This window comes from Saccopteryx bilineata, chromosome 4 (genome assembly GCF_036850765.1).
Source record: "Saccopteryx bilineata isolate mSacBil1 chromosome 4, mSacBil1_pri_phased_curated, whole genome shotgun sequence".
In the NCBI taxonomy this organism is placed as follows: domain Eukaryota; kingdom Metazoa; phylum Chordata; class Mammalia; order Chiroptera; family Emballonuridae; genus Saccopteryx; species Saccopteryx bilineata.
Genome location: NC_089493.1, coordinates 175,688,991 through 175,707,950, shown reverse-complemented (window position 1 = coordinate 175,707,950; position 18,960 = coordinate 175,688,991). Strand labels below are relative to the sequence as shown.

General features: G+C 41.7%; 1 protein-coding gene across 1 annotated transcript in view; it reads left to right on the top strand.

The window, feature by feature from the left end:
• ZNF300 (zinc finger protein 300) overlaps nt 1-10,408 on the top strand; it is a 32,039-nt gene extending 21,631 nt beyond the window's left edge. Inside the window, 4 exon segments of the mRNA XM_066273027.1 lie at nt 6,243-6,369; nt 6,611-6,706; nt 7,849-9,378; nt 9,381-10,408. Of these exon segments, the coding sequence (XP_066129124.1) occupies nt 6,243-6,369; nt 6,611-6,706; nt 7,849-9,378; nt 9,381-9,406 (1,779 nt within the window). The 3' untranslated portion in view covers nt 9,407-10,408.
• The last annotated feature ends 8,552 nt before the right edge of the window (nt 10,409-18,960 follow it).

The window sequence follows — 18,960 nt, the reverse complement described above, 5'->3', positions numbered from 1 at the left end:
TCCTGTGTGCCCTGGCCGGGAATCGAACCCGGGACTTCTGCACGCCAGGCTGACGCTCTACCACTGAGCCAACAGGCCAGGGCCCCACATGGAACTTTTTATAAGCAAAGTGTTATTGGCAGCACAGGCGTGAGTCTTGCGTTTTGTTTACATATTGTCTAGGTCTGTTTTCCTGCTACAGTGGCAGGGTTGGGTAAGTACTATAGACACCAAATGGCCTGCAGTGCTGAAAAGACGTACTTCACTGAAACGTTGGTTGACCTCTGCTTTAGAGGATCAGGCTGACTGCAGCGGCTTCCTGTTGTCTAGCTTCATCCATTGGTAAATTTTAGATAATGCAGGATGGATACATTTTTGAATGGTCTTCCAAAAAATATACTTCTCTCAAAAGGCAGTTCTTCAATTATAATTATCTGTCAAAAATAGCCTGACCAGGTGGTGGCGCAGTGGATAGAGCGTCGGACTGGGATGCAGCGCGCTCATCTGGCTTGCGCAAGAAGCTCACCAGCTTGAGCCCAAGGTCACTGGCTCAAGCAAGGGGTTACTCTGTCTGCTGAAGGCCTGCAGTCAGGGCACATATGAGAGAGCAATCAATGAACAACTAAGGTGTTGCAAAGAAAAACTGATGATTGATGCTTTTCATCTCTCTCTGTTCCTGTCTGTCTGTCCCTATCTATTCCTCTCTCTGACTCTCTCTCTGTCTCTGTAAAAAAAAAACAAAACAAAAAACTTTGGCCCCTCATGGCTTTATATCCTTTCCTGTGGTTTTGTGAGTTTGTAGGATCACTGTCCAATTCAAAGGCAGCTCCTTATCTGCTCATCCATTTTTAACAGTCTGTATTATATTTTTCTCCTTGTCAAATTTGCTATAAACATGGTATAAAGTATTTTAGCTTTAATATAAAAAGGTAAAAATTAAAAGCTGAGAGACCTTTAACCTTTAAGCTACCCTCCTCCTGAGATTATCAGTGTTAATCATTTCTTTTTAGCCTTTCACACCTTTTACAATATGAGTATAACTGTAAGTGTGTAACTGTGAAAGTACAAGTGTGTGTAAATGTCCCTTATTTTCTTGTGCTTTTCTTTTGGAAAAATAATGTTACAGTAAACATTCTGTTCTGCAACTTGATTTCTGATTTCACTATCCAATATAAAAAGTTTTGTGTGCATTTTGAATAACTTCCCATGCCAGTACATAGAATTCTCCTTTATTATTTTAGCAGATGCATAATGTTTCTTTTGGACTGGTTGACACGGATTGTTTCCTCACCTGTAAAATGGAGATTATAATCTTCATAGTGTTGTGAGAGTTAAGTGAGTTAAAAAAACAAACTATGCTTAGAAGAACTGTAACTGGGGATGGTTCTATATTTAAGTGTCAGCGGTTGTTATATCATCATTATTATTGTCAGATCTTGAAATCAGCTTTCGTGTTAGGCATCCTTATGTATATTTTGTAGTAGAGTTAACAACTGAGTTCTCTTGTGGAAAGATAGGGTTTTTTTTTCTCTTGAATGTCAGTAACTTTAGAGCTGTGTGTCCAATACAGAGCCATTAGCCACATGTGGCATTGAGCACTTGAAATTGGCTAGTCTGAATTGAAATGTGCTGTAAGTATAAAGATTTACTACATGTTAAAATCATGTTTTGGATATGTTAATATAAATGTATATTATTGAAAATAATTTTTTGAACTTGGTTATTTTAACATTTTGCTTCCATCTCCCCCATCTTTTCCATTCTTTCATTCTTCCATTTCATATCCAAGCTGTAAAAATTATTTATGGATGACCATAGTACAATTTCCCACTGATTATGCATGATTATTTTCTCAAAAGTGACAAGATTTTTAGTTAATTGAAACATTCTGATATCATTAATAAAACAAAATCAGAATGTTAAGATTATGTATTGATTTTTCTATCAGAATAGATTTCTCTGCATTCCATATTTACCATCTTTTTCATCTTACCATTCTTCAGATCAAAAGAATATAATCGACTAATGCACACAAAAATATTTTTAACTTGACATGAACTTTATTTTGTTTCCTATAATCTTCACTCATTCCTTTGTAGCAAACATTTCTTGAGTACCCAGTGTATTTAATTTGCACTGGCTAATGTGGAATGTCTCAAGAACATTTAAGCATGGTTCTTTCCTGGGAGGAATGAGGGAGAAAAATGGGGTAAATTATGTGGAAACCAACACTGACATATACCCATGCGAGCAAGGAACTGTTACAGCAGAGAAGGGAAAGCAACTAGCTTTATAAGGAAGTTATAAACAAGAAGTTGGGAATAGGATTAAAAGATTACCATATTTCCCCATGTGTAAGATGCTCCCATGCATAAGACACACCTTAATTTTGGGGCCCGAAATTTGGGGGGAAAAATGTATTACATAAAGTTATTGAACTCAAGTTTTATTCATCATAAAATTTGTACAGGCCCTGGCCGGTTGGCTCAGTGGTAGAGCGTCGGCCTGGCGTGCGGGGGACCCAGGTTCGATTCCTGGCCAGGGCACATAGGAGAAGCGCCCATTTGCTTCTCCACCCCCCCCCCTTCCTCTCTGTCTCTCTCTTCCCCTCCCGCAGCCAAGGCTCCATTGGAGCAAAGATGGCCCGGGCGCTGGGGATGGCTCCTTGGCCTCTGCCCCAGGCGGCAGAGTGACGCCCCGGAGGGGCAGAACATCGCCCCCTGGTGGGCAGAGCGTAGCCCCTGGTGGGCGTGCCGGGTGGATCCCGGTCGGGCGCATGCGGGAGTCTGTCTGACTGTCTCTCCCCGTTTCCAGCGTCAGAAAAATACAAGAAAAAAAAAATGTGTACAACTCATCACTGTCAAAACTCCCATCCATTAGCTTGTCCTCATCTGTGTCTGATGACGAATCACTGTCTTCATATATTGCCTCGTCCTTAGTTCTGTCTATGGCATTTGAAATGCCATAATCACTGTATAAGACGCACCCAGTTTTTAGACCCCAAATTTTTTGGGAAAGGGTGCATCTTATACATGGGGGAATATGATATTTGCCCTGGCTGGATAGCTCCGTTAGTTAGAGCATTGTCCCAAAGCACAGAGGTTGCGGTTTGGTTCGTGGTCAGGGCACATACAGGAACAGATATTCCTATCTCTTTCCTGCTTTCTCCCTTCCCCTTCCTAAAATCAAAATAAACATTAAAATTTAAAAAAAAGGTTATTGACCTTCAGATCATGAGGGAAGTAGGGTGAGGAGGGAAAACAGCATTTGCAACAGTAAGAAGAGCAGAGTGATTTTAGGAAGGCCGAGAAGTTGAGGAAAACTAAACTGGAAGCTGTTGCATGGGAAGTCTAAGGATGGTGCTAACAACATAAAATATAAAGGATCTTGTTTACAATATTAAGGAGGCTCAGTGGTCAAGAACCCGAGCTATTGAATCAGGACATTTGCTTTTAAGTCTAATTTTTTATTTATTTATTCATTTTAGAGAGGAGAGAGACAGAAAGAGAGAGAGAGAAAGGAGAAAGAGACGGGGGGAGGAGCTGGAAGCATCAACTCCCATATGTGCCTTGACCAGGCAAGCCCAGGGTTTCGAACCAGCGACCTCAGCATTTTCAGGTCGACACTTTATCCACTGCGCCACCACAGGTCAGGCTTAAGTCTCATTTAATCAAATATATATATCAGGGATCGGGAACCTGTGGCTCGCGAGCCAGATGTGGCTCTTTTGATGGCTGCTCCTGGCTCGCAGACAAATCTTTAATAAAAAAATAATAACATTAAAAATATAGCCTGACCAGGCAGTGGCACAGTGGATAGAGTATCAGACTGGGATGCGGAAGGACCAGGTTCGAGACCCGGGGTTGCCAGCTTGAACGCAGGCTCATCTGGCTTGAGCAAAAAAAAAAAAGAAAAAAAAAAAGCTCACTTCATGGCACATATGAGAAAGCAATCAATGAACAACTATGGTGTTGCAACGAAAAACTGATGATTGATGCTTCTCATCTCTCTCCGTTCCTGTCTGTCTGTCCCTATCTATCCCTCTATCTGACTCTCTCTGTCCCTGTAAAAAAAAACTTAAATATATAAAACATGCTCATGTATTACAGTCCATTCATTTCCTACCACTCGTGTTCATGGTTGCCGGTGGCTGGAGCCAATCACAGCTGTCCTTCGTGACAACACCAATTTTTTATTGGATAATGCATAACGTACACGAGTCGTTGTATGGCTCTCACCAAATTACATTTTAAAATATGTGGCATTCATGGCTTGCTCAGCCAAAAAGTTTCCCGACCCCTGATATATATTATATATTCAGTATGTAACTTCTAAAGTAGGTAAGCACTGTAATCTTCAGTTTTCTCAACTGTAAAATGGGAAAGTTAAGGGTTGTTATGAAGATAAACTAAATGCTTGGCAGCTTGATGGTTTGACTATGGGACTTGGTGTGGGATAGAGAAACCGTAGGTTGAGATAAGACTATTTGTATACTCAAGGAAGAGTCCAAAAGAGGCTTTTAAAGGAGGGGACTGTTGATACTTGATTATATATTTGGTTAGTTGTTTAGTTATTGGGTTTTTTCCCCTTATATTTTGTTGGAACTGTTGATATTTGAAACAATGTTTAATTTATTTTTATTCTGAAAGCAATATTTAATAACAATGGAATATTTAGGAAAAAACCTGAAAAATAGTTTAAAATTATACCAATCGTTCAGCTTCTATTAGATGGCAACTATTGTGCACAAAATGATGTTATAATTAAAATAGTCAATTTTACCTCCAGAAATATCTTTTGGCTCTACACTTACCCAACTTCTTTATTTTCATGCCACGTCAATAGTTTGTTGTAGGGTTTTTTCATGAATATTTCTTGCACATTTCTTAAGTTTGTTCTTCAGTATCGCTATCCCTTTTTTTTTTTTTTTTTGTATTTTTCTGAAGTTGGAAACAGGGAGGCAGTCAGACAGACTCCCACATGCCCCGACCGGGATCCACCCGGCATGCCCACCAGGGGGCGATGCTCTGCTCATCTGGGGCGTTGCTCTGTTGTATCCAGAGCCATTCTAGCGCCTGAGACAGAGGCCATAGAGCCATCCTCGGCGCCCGGGCCAACTTTGCTCCCATGGAGCCTTGGCTGCAGGAGGGGAAGAGAGAGATAGAGAGGAAGGAGAGGGGGAGGGATGGAGAAGTAGATGGGCGCTTCTCCTGTGTGCCCTGTCCAGGAATCGAACTTGAGACTCCTGCATGCCAGGTCGACGCTCTACCACTGAGCCAACCGGCCAGGGCCTCAGTATTGCTATTCCAATTGATCTATTTCATTATATTAGTAGCTATTAAGTATATATAGTAGAATTGTTACGAGTTCAGAAAAGCTAAGATTATATTTAAAAAGGCCTCTCTCCTTTATAATTATAATAAAAATTCCCTCGTGTCTTGTTTTCTTACTTTTATGGTCTTGGGTATTTTTGACAGTTTAAATTTTGCTCCATCTAGAATGTATTTCTTCTGTTTTCTAAGACATAAGATACAGTGTATTTGTTTGCCAAGGCTGCCATAACAAAGTCCCACAAACTGGGTGGATTAAGCAACAGACGTTTATTATCTCATAGCTCTGGAAGCCGGAAGTCAAAACTCAAGGTGTGGGTAGGTTTGGTTCCTCCAAAGGGCTGTGAGGTGAGGGAAGGATCCGTTCTAGGGCTCTCTCCTTAGATTATAGGTGACCATCTTCTTCCCAAGTCTCTTCATGTCATCTTCTCTCTATGTCTATCTGTCTATCCAAATTTCTTATTGATAGAGGCATCCGCCATATTGAATTAGAGTCCACCATAATGACCTCATATAATTAGTTAAATCTGCAATGAACTGTTTCCAAATATGGTGATATTCTGAGTCACTGAGGGTTAGGATTTCAACACAGGAGTTTTCAGGGGATGCAATTTAGCCCATAACATACAGATTCAACACTCCTCTTTTCCTGTTGCCTCTCTAGTTTTTTCAGTAGTATTCATTGAATTATCCATTTTTCTCCCAGTTATTTGAATACTGTCCTTATCATTCATTAAATCACCATTTGTAGTAGGTAGGTATTTTATGATTTACCTCCTCTGTTTTCCTGATCTGTCTGCCTCCTCTGCTAATGACAGGATTTTACATCGTTTCTCCCAAATATGATACAAAACTAGGGGTAGGTATAGTATTGCATGCTATAGTAGAAATGAGAATGACCACCTCAGATTGAACAGGAATATACTGTTCCAGGGGTTAGTATCATTCAAGGATGTGGCTGTGGATTTCACTCAGGAAGAGTGGCAGCAACTGGACCCTGCTCAGAGGACCCTGTACAGGGACGTGATGCTGGAGAACTACAGTCACCTCGTCTCAATGGGTAAGGATGGCTTTCCGCATAACTCAGACTGGTATGGTCAAATGCCTTTCCTTGTCAGTTGCTGTGGTTAGGTGGCTCCTGAAATATATCATGACTTTTACGATCTTCATACCTTCCCAAATGGTTCTCGTCATTCCCCTGCCGAGGACCAACTGGACTGCGTCGTTATAAACTTAAACTGCTCCTTCTTTTTTCCTTCAGTGCAGTGCATCCCACCTCCTCTGTGATTTCCATTCAATAGGGCATCCAGTTTCCAAACCAGATGTCATCTCCAGGTTGGAACAAGGAGAGGATCCATGGATCATGGAGGGAGACATAGCAAATTGGATTTATCCAGGTAAACATCTGGCAAATGGGAGACAAGGGAAGTGAAATATCTGCTTTGTTGAATTGATTGGCACTTGAGGCTTACGTTTCTATCCTTATTAAAATCTCTTATTTGCTCCTGTGCTGAGAAGTTAGTAGGCATTCAACTAGTAATCAGTTAAAATAACTGAGTCTTTACAGTGGGAGCTATTTCTTACTGATCTTCACTCTTTCATATAGGTATATGTAAATGTCTTCTATGAAAAGTCTTACTAGGCAATGGAAGGCACAGAGGTTGTACTTTAGGAGGTCTGACTTCCAGGTGCATGGCTGTACAAAATTAAATGTCCAATACAATTACTGTTTTTAAAAGTTAATAGAAATTAGAATCTAAAGAAGTGCAACCAAATTTGAGAGGGCACTTTTCAGAGTGTGCAGCAGTCTCTGCTTTTGAAAGGTGTTAAGTAATGATGGTGCCAAGCAGGGGGATGAAGGCCAGCTGTCGGAGTGTGGTGGTGGGAGGGGAGTATATGAGGTAGGGAAATATGGCTCTTCTGGGTGAACCGGGCCAGTTTTATCTGATCCGTATGGAAGATAAGTGTACTGAATGTGGGAAAGCTTTATGAAAAATAATGGAATGCAAGCGTGAATTCTTGGTGTGAATCTGACACTGAATCTATAACTGGATCTTGGGTTTTTCTGTTGTTTGTGTTAGTTGTTAATTAGGCATATAGCCTGAGAAGAGTGGAAGTGTTTTGAGTGCCAGAGAGACCTTGTTTCTCTGGATAGTGGTGGCAGGATAATAGTAGTAAAGTATATACTATATAACAAATGGCTTATAAAATAAACAGATGGAAAAGGTGAAAAGTGTTCCCATTCAGAAAGCAGGGGGAGTGGGAAGATTCTATAATATTGTAGTAATCCAATATTAGAGTAATAATAGTCCAGACTCTTTTCTGTCTCCTTCAAGTCTAGCTTTTCCATGAATATTTCTATTTGACATCCTTGTCTATCCGTTCATCTGATCATACTATATGCTCTACTGTGTTACAGAATGGCCTGGCTTCATCCCTGTTTTTGAGTTCATCAGCTATGTTGCATCATTTGTTTCCCCCCTTTGTGTTCTGTTAACTGTTCTTTATGATTGTTTTATCTTTCTTTTTTTTTCTTTAGACAGGAAGAGTAACCTTGACAACCCTCAATCATGTATTTTGGGGTCTTTTTCCTTCCATAATAAGACACTGAAAGGAGTCACAAAGGATGGTTCATTATATTCCATTTTAAAAGTATGTCAAGGTGATGGCCAACTGCAGAGATGCCCAGAAAACCAAAATAGACTTTTCAATCAAGTAGCAGTTATCCATAATGAAACAGTGACTGTGGATTCAGGCCAGAAATACAGTGCATTGGGGAGAGTGTTTCGAGAGTTCATAGAGCCAGATACTTCAAGACAAAGACCCCATAGCTATGATGCATTTAAAAAGTACTTGAAATCTAATATTGGCCTACCTAGTTGTAATAAGACTAGTTCAAGAAAAAACCCTGATGAGAGTTTTGGATATGGAAAATCATCTAGCCATGATGTGTCCAGTTCTAACCTTGAGAAAATTCACAACGGAGTAATACCCTGTGATGATAATCCATGTGGATGCATTTTCAGCACTAAACAAGCCCGTTTTCATTATAAGACTGTTGAAACTAAAGAGAAAACCTGTGTATGTATTACATGTGGGAAAGGCTTTGCTAAGAAGTTACAGCTTATTGTTCATCAACGAAGTCATACCGGAAAGAAGCCTTATGATTGCGGTGCGTGTGGGAAAACCTTCAGTGAGAAGTTTCATCTCATTGTACATCAGAGAACTCATACTGGGGAGAAGCCTTATGAATGTTCTGAGTGTGGGAAAGCCTTCTCTCAAAAATCATCACTCATCATACATCAGAGAGTTCACACTGGGGAAAAACCTTATGAATGTAGGGACTGTGGGAAAGCCTTCTCCCAGAAATCCCCCCTCATTATACATCAGAGAATTCACACTGGAGAGAAACCTTATAAATGTAGAGAGTGTGGGAAGGCCTTCTCCCAGAAGTCACAACTGATTATACATCATAGAACACATACTGGAGAGAAGCCATATGAGTGTTCTGAATGTGGGAAAGCATTTTGTGAGAAGTCCCACCTCATTATACATAAAAGAATTCACACTGGAGAGAAACCCTACAAATGTGCTCAGTGTGTGGAAGCCTTCAGCAGGAAGACAGAATTGATCACACATCAGTTAGTTCACACTGGGGAGAAACCTTATGAGTGTGCTGAATGTGGGAAGACCTTCTCCCGGAAGTCACAGCTCATCATACACCAGAGGACACATACTGGGGAGAAACCCTATAAATGCAGTGAATGTGGAAAGGCCTTCTGTCAGAAATCACATCTCATTGGACATCAGAGAATTCACACAGGAGAAAAGCCTTATATATGTACTGAGTGTGGGAAAGCCTTCTCTCAGAAGTCCCACCTCCCGGGACATCAGCGAATCCACACAGGAGAGAAACCTTACATATGTGCGGAATGTGGAAAGGCCTTTTCTCAGAAGTCAGACCTTGTTTTACATCAGAGAATTCATACTGGAGAAAGACCCTATCGGTGTGCTACGTGTGGAAAAGCCTTCATCCAGAAGTCACAACTCACGGTGCACCAGAGAATTCATTCAGTGGTAAAACCATAATGAACTGAGCATAGAAAAGCCTTTGGTATTAGCTCAAGCCTTAATAGTACTAGAACCCTGAGTAATTTGATAAGTTTGTCGAAGACATTGTACATCCAATTTTACAGGAGAATTCATGTCTGTAGTGGGATGATACCTAATTTTTTTCAGCAAAGATGATGGAAAATTAACATGCCATGTTAAGTGTTTAAACTTATGAGCTGAATGGCCAGTAAAACAAGTTACATATACAGACCCTTGTCAAGTTATATATTCCTTATTGTACCTGCCACATAACAACGGCCAGACATTGTGAACTTGCTAATACTAGCTTATCATAATATTGGCCACAGAGCCATACCCTATAAAAGACACGGAGAAAGCTTGAGTTAAACAACAACAACAACAACTAGGAGTTGCATTATAAGGAGGGGCTTAGCATGATCCCTAAAGATACATGTAAAATTCTTGTACAAAGATGGAAAGATAGGTCAATCAAATTCAATAAAGGTGATGTTTATGTGTTTTTCCATTTCAAGCATATAGTAAGTTGACCTGTATCTTGGGAAGTATCCTGGACCTTGAAATCGATGCTCTTTGACCAGGTCTCCCCTTTACTCTCCCTTGCTAGGAATTTGGAATGGTGGAAAGAGTGGTACACAACCAGATGGGTCTTGGGTTTAAATCCTGACTCAACTATTCACAGATCGTGTGACTTCAGGCACGCCTGCTTCCTCCATCTGGATATTTTTTCTTATTGGTAAATAAAAGTGCAACACAGAGCACCTTTTTAGTTGATATTAGTTCTTTCTTGTCTTTATCCTGCTGCAGTGGGATGCTAAGACTGATGTTTAAAAGACACATCTGAACTTACTTTGCACACCAGTTACTCTCACTTTTGATATCTCGTTCCTATGACTGGTTCATTTTACTGTCTTTGGTCCTGGTGGCTTAGATTATTGGTATGTTAGAATGACTTTTTATTATACTTTTATTATGGTTTACATACACTTATATAAACAGTGGTGATTGCAGATAAAGACCATATGTACCGTCTCTTCAGTTCCCTTCTGACCCCTGCTCTGCAGCCTCTACTGTTTTCCCTGCGAACCAAGGGCACTTACAGAGAACTGCAGTGGGAAATCATGCCTGCTATAGATCTGAGAATTTTCTGTCTCTAAAATACATCCCACCCTCCTTCCTGTGGTTTTATCTGTTTGTCCGTGCTGGAGGGGACTGCAGGAGGGCATACCTGGCAAGGATGAGGGTGTCTGCATGGATACTTCACTAGTTCCCACTTGATTCCTTCATGTTCCTGCTCACCTGGTCCCCTTCTTGCATGGCTGAACTGTGTTGTGGAAAGACGGGGCCCCTCTAGGTGAGAACCTCTGCAGGGGAGAGTATGCACCTGGCGGGGATGTGGGAACCTGTGTGGGTGGATTCCTGGTCTCATTTTGAGCAGTGAGCCAAGAACACTAACACCAGGTACAACTCACCATTCAGACCTGGGAAAGAAGGCATAGGGGTACACTTCATGGTGTGAGCTACTCAGAGGGTTCCTCATGGGAGATGTCCCAACTGACCCTTATAAACGCGTGAGAAGGACGAGGGATCATACTGGGAACACACAAAGTTAACAAAGAGGAACTTACGTAGAATAATATTCGTCATTCCCACCTGCCAGGCCTCCCATTTGATCTCTTCCCTGTCAACCCCCAGGCAACCTTGTTGATATGATGATAGGCTTCTATCGAAATCCTGCTTCAGAACAAGCATCTACTAGTTGTTGTTGTTTTTTTCCTGTATTTTTCTGAAGCCGGAAACGGAGAGAGACGGACAGACTCCCGCATGCGCCCGACTGGGATCCACCTGGCACGCCCACCAGGGGGCAATGCTCTGTCCCTCCGGGGCATCGTTCTGTTGCGACCAGAGCCACTCTAGCGCCTGGGGCAGAGGCCGAGGAGCCAGCGCCCGGGCCATCTTTGCTCCAGTGGAGCCTCGGCTGCGGGAGGGGAAGAGAGAGACAGAGAGGAAGGAGAGGGGGAGGGGCGGAGAAGCAGATGGGTGCCTCTCCTGTGTGCCCTGGTCGGGAATCGAACCCGGGACTTCTGCACGCCAGGCCGACGCTCTACCACTGAGCCAACCGGCCAGGGCCAAGCATCTACTAGTTTAACACTCTGCTCTTCAGCGTTTTGCTGGAGGAGCTACCCAGTGCAGTGGGGGGAAAAAGAGAAATAATAGGCACAAGGATTGGGAGGGAAACAGTAAAATAGACATTATTTGCAGATGGTACAATTGTGTGTAAGGAAAATAAACATTGATTACGTACTAGAAATAAAAGTTTAGTTGATTTATACCATTTTAATACTAAACTAATTCAGCAAACCAGCAACCGTGAAAATGTAAAGATACCCTTTACATTAGCATAAAAAATATAAAACACCTAAAATCTAACCATGAAGTACAGGACCTCTTTGTAGAAGAAATAACCAAATGCAGTCTGAGATCCTGGATAAGATCCTGGAACAGAAAAAGGGCTTGTAAAAACTTTTTTAAAATGGCGGAAAACTAAAGAAACTCACATGTTTTTTATTAGTAGTAATATCATACCAATGTTAGTTTCCTGGTTTTCGTGAGTATACTATGTTTATATAAGATGTTAATGTGAGGGGCAGCTGGGTGAGGGCTATCAGGACACAATTGTATTTGCAACTTTTCTATAAGTCTTAAATATGTTCTTTTTATTTAAAAGAAAAAGAATACCCACTTTTGCATATTAGTAATTAAAAGAAGTCATTTCCAATATCTGGCAAAGAACACAAGTTATGTATCAGACAGCTTGCAAAATCCTAGCTCTGAGGACGTGTATAGGTCACTTCAGTCCTCTGAGCCTCCCATCGGCTTCATCTGTAAAACTGAGATGACGATGTTTTCATCATAAAATTGTTAAGAGCATTAGATATGACTGTCAACTGCCAAGTGCAGCACCCAGCAGGAGCAGGTAAGCACTAAGATGAAGATTTCTTCCCTCAGGAGACGTCAGTTCGTGATATGGTGGACCTGGCCTAGTGCCTAGGGAGATTAATCCAGAGAGGATAACAGCCAGATCATTTTAATATTCCACAATTGCTTTTTCTTGGTACTTACCAGTCCACCTTGTGCGTGCGATCCATGATTTAGCATTTGTGACCCTCATGAGCAAATGAAAAAAAGAATTGTAGTAGTGGGCAACCTCATACGCCTTTATTTTGTACATTTTTGTTCATATTGCTGTAGAAAACGTTCCTAGAAGGGACACTCCTGGCCAAGAGGTGTGCACATTTTGTATTTTGGCAGCTACTAACTAACGGTTCATGTGTACACAACCATGTTGAACTGCTTCTGATGTGTATAAACTCAGCACATGGCCATCATGGGGAGATGTCATGGTTAAAAACACAGTCCTGCCCTGGCCAGTTGGCTCAGCGGTAGAGCGTCGGCCTAGTGTGCGGAGGACCAGGGTTCGATTCCCGGCCAGGGCACACAGGAGAAGCGCCCATTTGCTTCTCCACCCCTCCGCTGCGCCTTCCTCTCTGTCTCTCTCTTCCCCTCCCTCAGCCAAGGCTCCATTGGAGCAAAGATGGCCCGGGCGCTGGGGATGGCTCTGTGGCCTCTGCCTCAGGTGCTAGAGTGGCTCTGGTCGCAACATGGCGACGCCCAGGATGGGCAGAGCGTCGCCCCCTGGTGGGCGTGCCGGGTGGATCCCGGTCGGGCGCATGCGGGAGTCTGTCTGACTGTCTCTCTCTGTTTCCAGCTTCAGAAAAATGCAAAAAAAAAACCCCAAAACACACAGTCCTTTCTCATAGTTAAAAGTGTCCAACATCAGATCAGACTGCCTGGGTTGGAGTACTGTTTTCAAGACTAGATTTAGCAGTCCAGATCCTGTAGAGGGCATTTCAACATTGGGTATCAGATTAGAGAAGCTGGCATCTAAGAAATCTCAAATGCAGACGAGAAAACCTCTCAGATGTGGCTCATATGGCTCTGGGCCCTTCCAAATATGACGTGTTTTCCAGATGAGTCTCAGAAAGCACTAAAGACTTTGCAGGACCAGGGTCTGGCTCCTCTCCAAGCACCCTGGTCCCATCTGCTAGAGTTTCTGCTAAGTCTTAACCTCTGGGCTCTGCTTGCCTTTTACCTCAAAGACAGGTATTGTACATTGTCCCCTCCGTGAAATGGCCTGAGTACTGTTTTAACACTCCACTGGTTGTCCCAGGAGGGAAAGAAGGTCTTCACAGTAAACAAAAAAGACGTTCTCTTGCATCTGAAGGGAGTCACAGCTGACGGTAAAAGGGCAGCTCGCGGCAGAGCTGGACACCAGCTGGAGATGGCCGATTGCAGGTGTTTGGCTGTGACTCCGAAGCTCTATGGAAAGGCTGGGCTGGTGGTCAAGACTGGGAAGACTAACTCCTAAATCACGTGTTATACACACTGTACGCCGGTCATTTCTTCATCTAAAACCAAAATACATTCCAGGGTGGAAAACTGACTTTTCTGAGAAGCACATCTGATGATTTGGGGCCATGTCAGAGGTGGATATTGCTGTTTCTGTGCTTGCTATTTATATCTTTCATTAATCATGGTAAAGTTTGGTGTTAGATATGGCGTGTGATTCCTACAAATCTGCCTTAATGATCCCACATTTGTGGCAGTGTAATGACTCCATCAGAACTGTGCCCTCAACAAACCTCTGAGATTACTGCAAATCTTAACACTTGGCTTCATTATTACCTTCTTTCCTTAATTGTTAATATTCCCTTCCTTCAAGATTTCTTGTTCTTACCTTTCTCTACTACCTTTGTTCTCTTAAGATAGTTATTCTCACAATATTGTTCAGGGAATGATTTTTTCCCCCTCTAAGTTACATGAGAAATGGACAGTGATACAATTTGGTTAAATACACTAAAACTTAGTATCAAGGCAATTATTACATGTTGATTTCCTTTTTTCTTTAAGTGAGAGGAGGAGAGATAGTGAGACATTGTCCTGCATGCACCTCAACCAGGATCCACCTGGCCACTCCAGTCTGGGGCTGGTGCTGGAATAAATTGAGCTATTATTAGCACCTAAGGCTGACACCCTCGGACCAACCAAAGCACATGTTGATTTCTTGATTGAGCTCCTTGTTCCCTTCTCAGTTCACAGGATTAGGAAATTCCCTGTACATCTGCATCAGGAACAGAGATGCCAGAGTGGCCCATCTGCTGTGGAAGGCTGCAGGGTGGTACCCAGAGCCTGCAGCAAGCTGCAGAGATCCCTAAGGACAGAATTGAAAGCCACATTCTGAGATCAGCAAAGCAGATGGAAACTGCCTGTTCTCTGTTGCATTGTCAGTCTTGGTATGCGAACTAAAATAGTCAGTCTGTGCTCTGTTTGGTCCCCAACTTCCAACACCAGAAGAAGGAAGTATCTCTGTGGGCAAGTTAGTTTCCATATTATTCCATCTCATTGCTTTGAAAATGTTTTCAAAGCTGTGTTTCTTATATATTGTTGAATTTTTAAAGCAAGGAAAATGATTTTGAGTTCCTGCACAATACTTTTTAGGTCCTCCTCAATACCAAATTGAATTGTACTCTTTAAAGCTCCTACTTGGACTAGAGCTGCTAGCGTATCTTTGCTGAGTGAGATGTGATATGAAAGTCAAAATTCACAATATTCCTTCTTAAGCTTAGTTTTCTTAGCAGAGTCTGATGTTTAAAGGGTAGATATAATAATTGTTAACAGTATATTGACTGGAAGCACAGGAAAGTTGCAGTATTCCCTTAATACTTGAGAGCTACTTTTATTATAATATTATGCAGTGACACAGTAAATAAATTATATTAAGATCATTGAAATGGTTTGAATTCTTTTATGTAATGGTTGATTTAAAAAATGTGTAGGCATGTGGGCTGTGGCCAGTTTGCTCAGTGGATAGATCATTGGCCCAGCATGCAGACGTCCCGGGTTCAGTCCCCGGTCAGGGCACACATAAGAAGTGACCATCTGCTTCTACCCCCGCTTCCCTCTCCTCCTTCTCTCTCTCATCACCCCCCCCTCCCCCAGCCAGTGGCTCAATTAGTTTGAGCATCAGCCCCAGGCACTGAGGATAGCTTGGCTGATTTGAGCATCTGCCCCAGACGGGGGTTGCCATGTGGATCCCAGTCAGGCTCATGCTGGAGTCTGTCTCTCTATCCCCTCTCCTCTCACTTAAAAAAAAAAAAGTCACATATAGGCATGTGTGGAGTGATCAGATTAGGATGAGCCCATGCCCTCTAATGTACACAGGGACTACAATAGAGAAGAATTTAAATATCAGAAAAAAAGACAGAAAAATGGTAAGGTGCTTTAAGGTCAGCATGAACTAGCTATCTGGCTCTTTTGAGCTATTTAGTATGTAATGACAGACATTGCACTTACTGTAATTGATGTCTATATTTTCCGTAGTTGATAGAAATAATATGTGAATCATTTTGAGTATTATTTGAACTGTGGGCTGAATTTCTGTGGTTGTTTTCTTCATCCAGGTGTAAGGAAAATCTAAAATTAAGTGGCTTGGGGCAATGTGATGACTATCATTTGAGTTTGTCCAATGTTGGGACCTGGTGGAATAATTTGGTGACTTGGAGGAAAAGCTTTGGCAGTGAGTCAGGCTGCACGGGAGCATTTCCTAGTTTACTACCTATGCGCTGTGACCCTAGGCATGTTTATAAGCTTCGTTTTCTTCATTGTAAAATGGGATGATGATAGCAATTATTATAACTATTTATATCATTACTTTAGTTTCTCTTCAGATCGAATAAGTCTTTCACCTTTTATTATCTAATAAGTTGCTATGAGAATTCATTTTTAAAAATCACAGGAAACAAACACTTATCTCTTTTCTAGTACTGAATAGCAATGTTTGTGTAATATGTTTCATCTTAGTCTTACCTATTATTAAACAGTACAGCTAATTTCTAAAGCTAGTACGTTTCCATAGCTACCCTGACTGACAAGGAGAAGCTGCATCTGCCACCCCCACCGCCTTCTGCATCAGTGTTCTCTGGTCGTTTAGATGAATACTTGCATTTATTTTTGACAAAGAAAAATCAGCTCTTGAAATGTTGCCACACATTTTGTGCATGACTGTTTCTCATCTCTTAAATTCTCCTCTTGGATTCTGTAAGCATGCGCTGTCCATGGGTCGGCCCGCCTGGTCAGCAGTCATCACAAGAGTTATTTTTCCTGGCAGCTGTCCACATCAAAAGCCTGGCTTTCTCTTGTCAGCCCGAGAACTTTCTCAAGTGCCAGGGGAGCTTGCTCAGCTGCTAGGAGGAGCACCAGGAAGTGCAGGGAATGACAATCAGTGGGGAAAACAAACAAACAAACAAACAAACAAAAAACAAAAAAGCCCAGCACCTTTGTCATCTGCTAGCATGATTCTAAGGCATTTTTCTCACAATTGTTGAGAGTCCCAGTTTCTCACCATGTTCACCCACTCATTGATACCTACCTTTTTTTCCTACCTTTTCTTCCACTTTTGTCTCATTTCCCAGTTTTCTTACTTGCGTTTATTGGGTTCAAGCCCTTCTCAAATGCACTTTTTGCGCCCATTGAGACTGTCATATGCTTTTCTCCCTTTGTGTCTTATAGTGTACTGGTTGTCAGCAGTTTATTTGTCATGTTAATCAGTCTTGCATTATGAAAATAAACTCAGTACAGTTGTAGTGTACTATGAAATAGATAGATGGATAGGGAGAGAAAAACTGATTCAGCTTGCTAACATGGTATCCTATAATTTTTCATTTCCTGCAATGTCCTTATCAGGTTTGGGCATCACCGTTTGGCTGCCCTTATAAAACAAGGTGGGGAGTGCACCATGGTTTTCTATTCTCTGGATGGACAATTGTATCAAAAGCTTCAAAATGAAACATTAATCTTTGAGCCTTTCTTAGGAAATGATTACAAAGAAATTATCAGACAAATGTAAGGGGATGTAGATGCAAATTTTTGTTACTTATAGAAATAAAAAGTAGAAACAAAGTAGGTCTTTTTCAGGAGGGGAAACAACAAAGAAAATTCACTGGAGGGAAAAAATGTCAACAAATTCAGGAAACTTTTATATCTTAATTATTGATGGATATTAATGAGTTTTCTCCCAACAGTCAAAAACCAATGGATAGAAAAGAAAAGAATAATTATGATCACCAGATGGCAGTGTGGCTCATTTTTTCAAATGGAGCATTTTATCGTTTGTTCCAGGTTTATCACTCCAGAGGTTTACAACTTAGTAAATCAAGGTGTGTATCATGAGAGTCCTGGGATCAAAACTGAGAGTCGCGGCCTGACCTGTGGTGGCGCAGTGGGATAAAGCATTGACCTGGAACACTGAGGTTGCCGGTTCGAAACCCTGGGCTTGCCTGGTCAAGGCACATATGGGAGTTGATGCTTCCTGCTCCTCCCCCTTCTCTCTCTCTCTGTCTCTCCTCTCTCTAAAAATCAATAAATAAAATATTTTAAAAATTAAAAAAAAAAACAACTGAGAGTTGTAAGGGGCTCAGAACTTACCTAGCTCTGATCCTCACGTCCTTTCCCTGCCTAGCTTGCAGGGATCTCCTTTAGAGCATCACGCACTATGGTTGGCCCCAGCACATTAAGACACCTCCTACCGAAGCTGCCCATGGAGATGTTGGGGAACGGTGTACTTTAAGGTTCTTTAAGTGACGTGTACCCTCTGTAACCCTAGTCAGCCCTGCTCTCTGGTGCCACATAGAGGATGTCTGCTCTCCCCTCAGAACTTACTGTTTTTTCTTTTCTTTTTTTGCAGTGGCATAAAAAAATCTTAATTCAAAGTAGACGCTCTGAATAGGTAATTTTAAAATATTCATTAATCTCCTTTTGCATTTAACAACAGAGGATACCAACAACCAAAGACCAGTTTCACAATTGCCTCAAAAAATGCACATTGTAGCAACTACATGCAAGTATTCTATTTTTTCAAAACCCACATAGTAAGATTAGTTGATCTCCCAGAGACTGTCATGTCTTCTGTGTGTCCTGGACAGGTGCCTCTGCTGGGTATCACCAGCAATGTGGCTCAAGGTCTAAACTGGCTGGTCTCCATGACTGGTTCTAGTGTTTTCTTTTCTATTGTGTTATTCTATGAAAAAAATCAAGATTAAACTGTGCAAAGAATGGTAACACAATGGAGTTCTTTAGCTGTACTGTCCCATTAGCCAGACACTGGGCTATGTGAATGCCCATTTCCCTAGTACAAACACGCTGGCTTCTAAAAAACCATCAAAGATTTAGTGCCTTCAGAACTTACTTTAATGAAACAAAATTAAAGTACCTGTAAGACCTAAATGTATTGTTAGCCAGAAAGTGAGTGTGTATTAGTTCAAACTGTTGCTTTAGTTCTCAGTGGCTCCCACCTGGGGTCCTTTCTTGTCAGTATTTAGATTCAAGCAAGAGAGAAACTAGTCCCGCAGGGAGGTCCCTGAAAAAGTCAGAATGGTGGGTGTACAGTCTGATCCTCTCCTGTCCTCCCCAGAGAGAACCTGGGAGCTGAGGGTTTCCATTT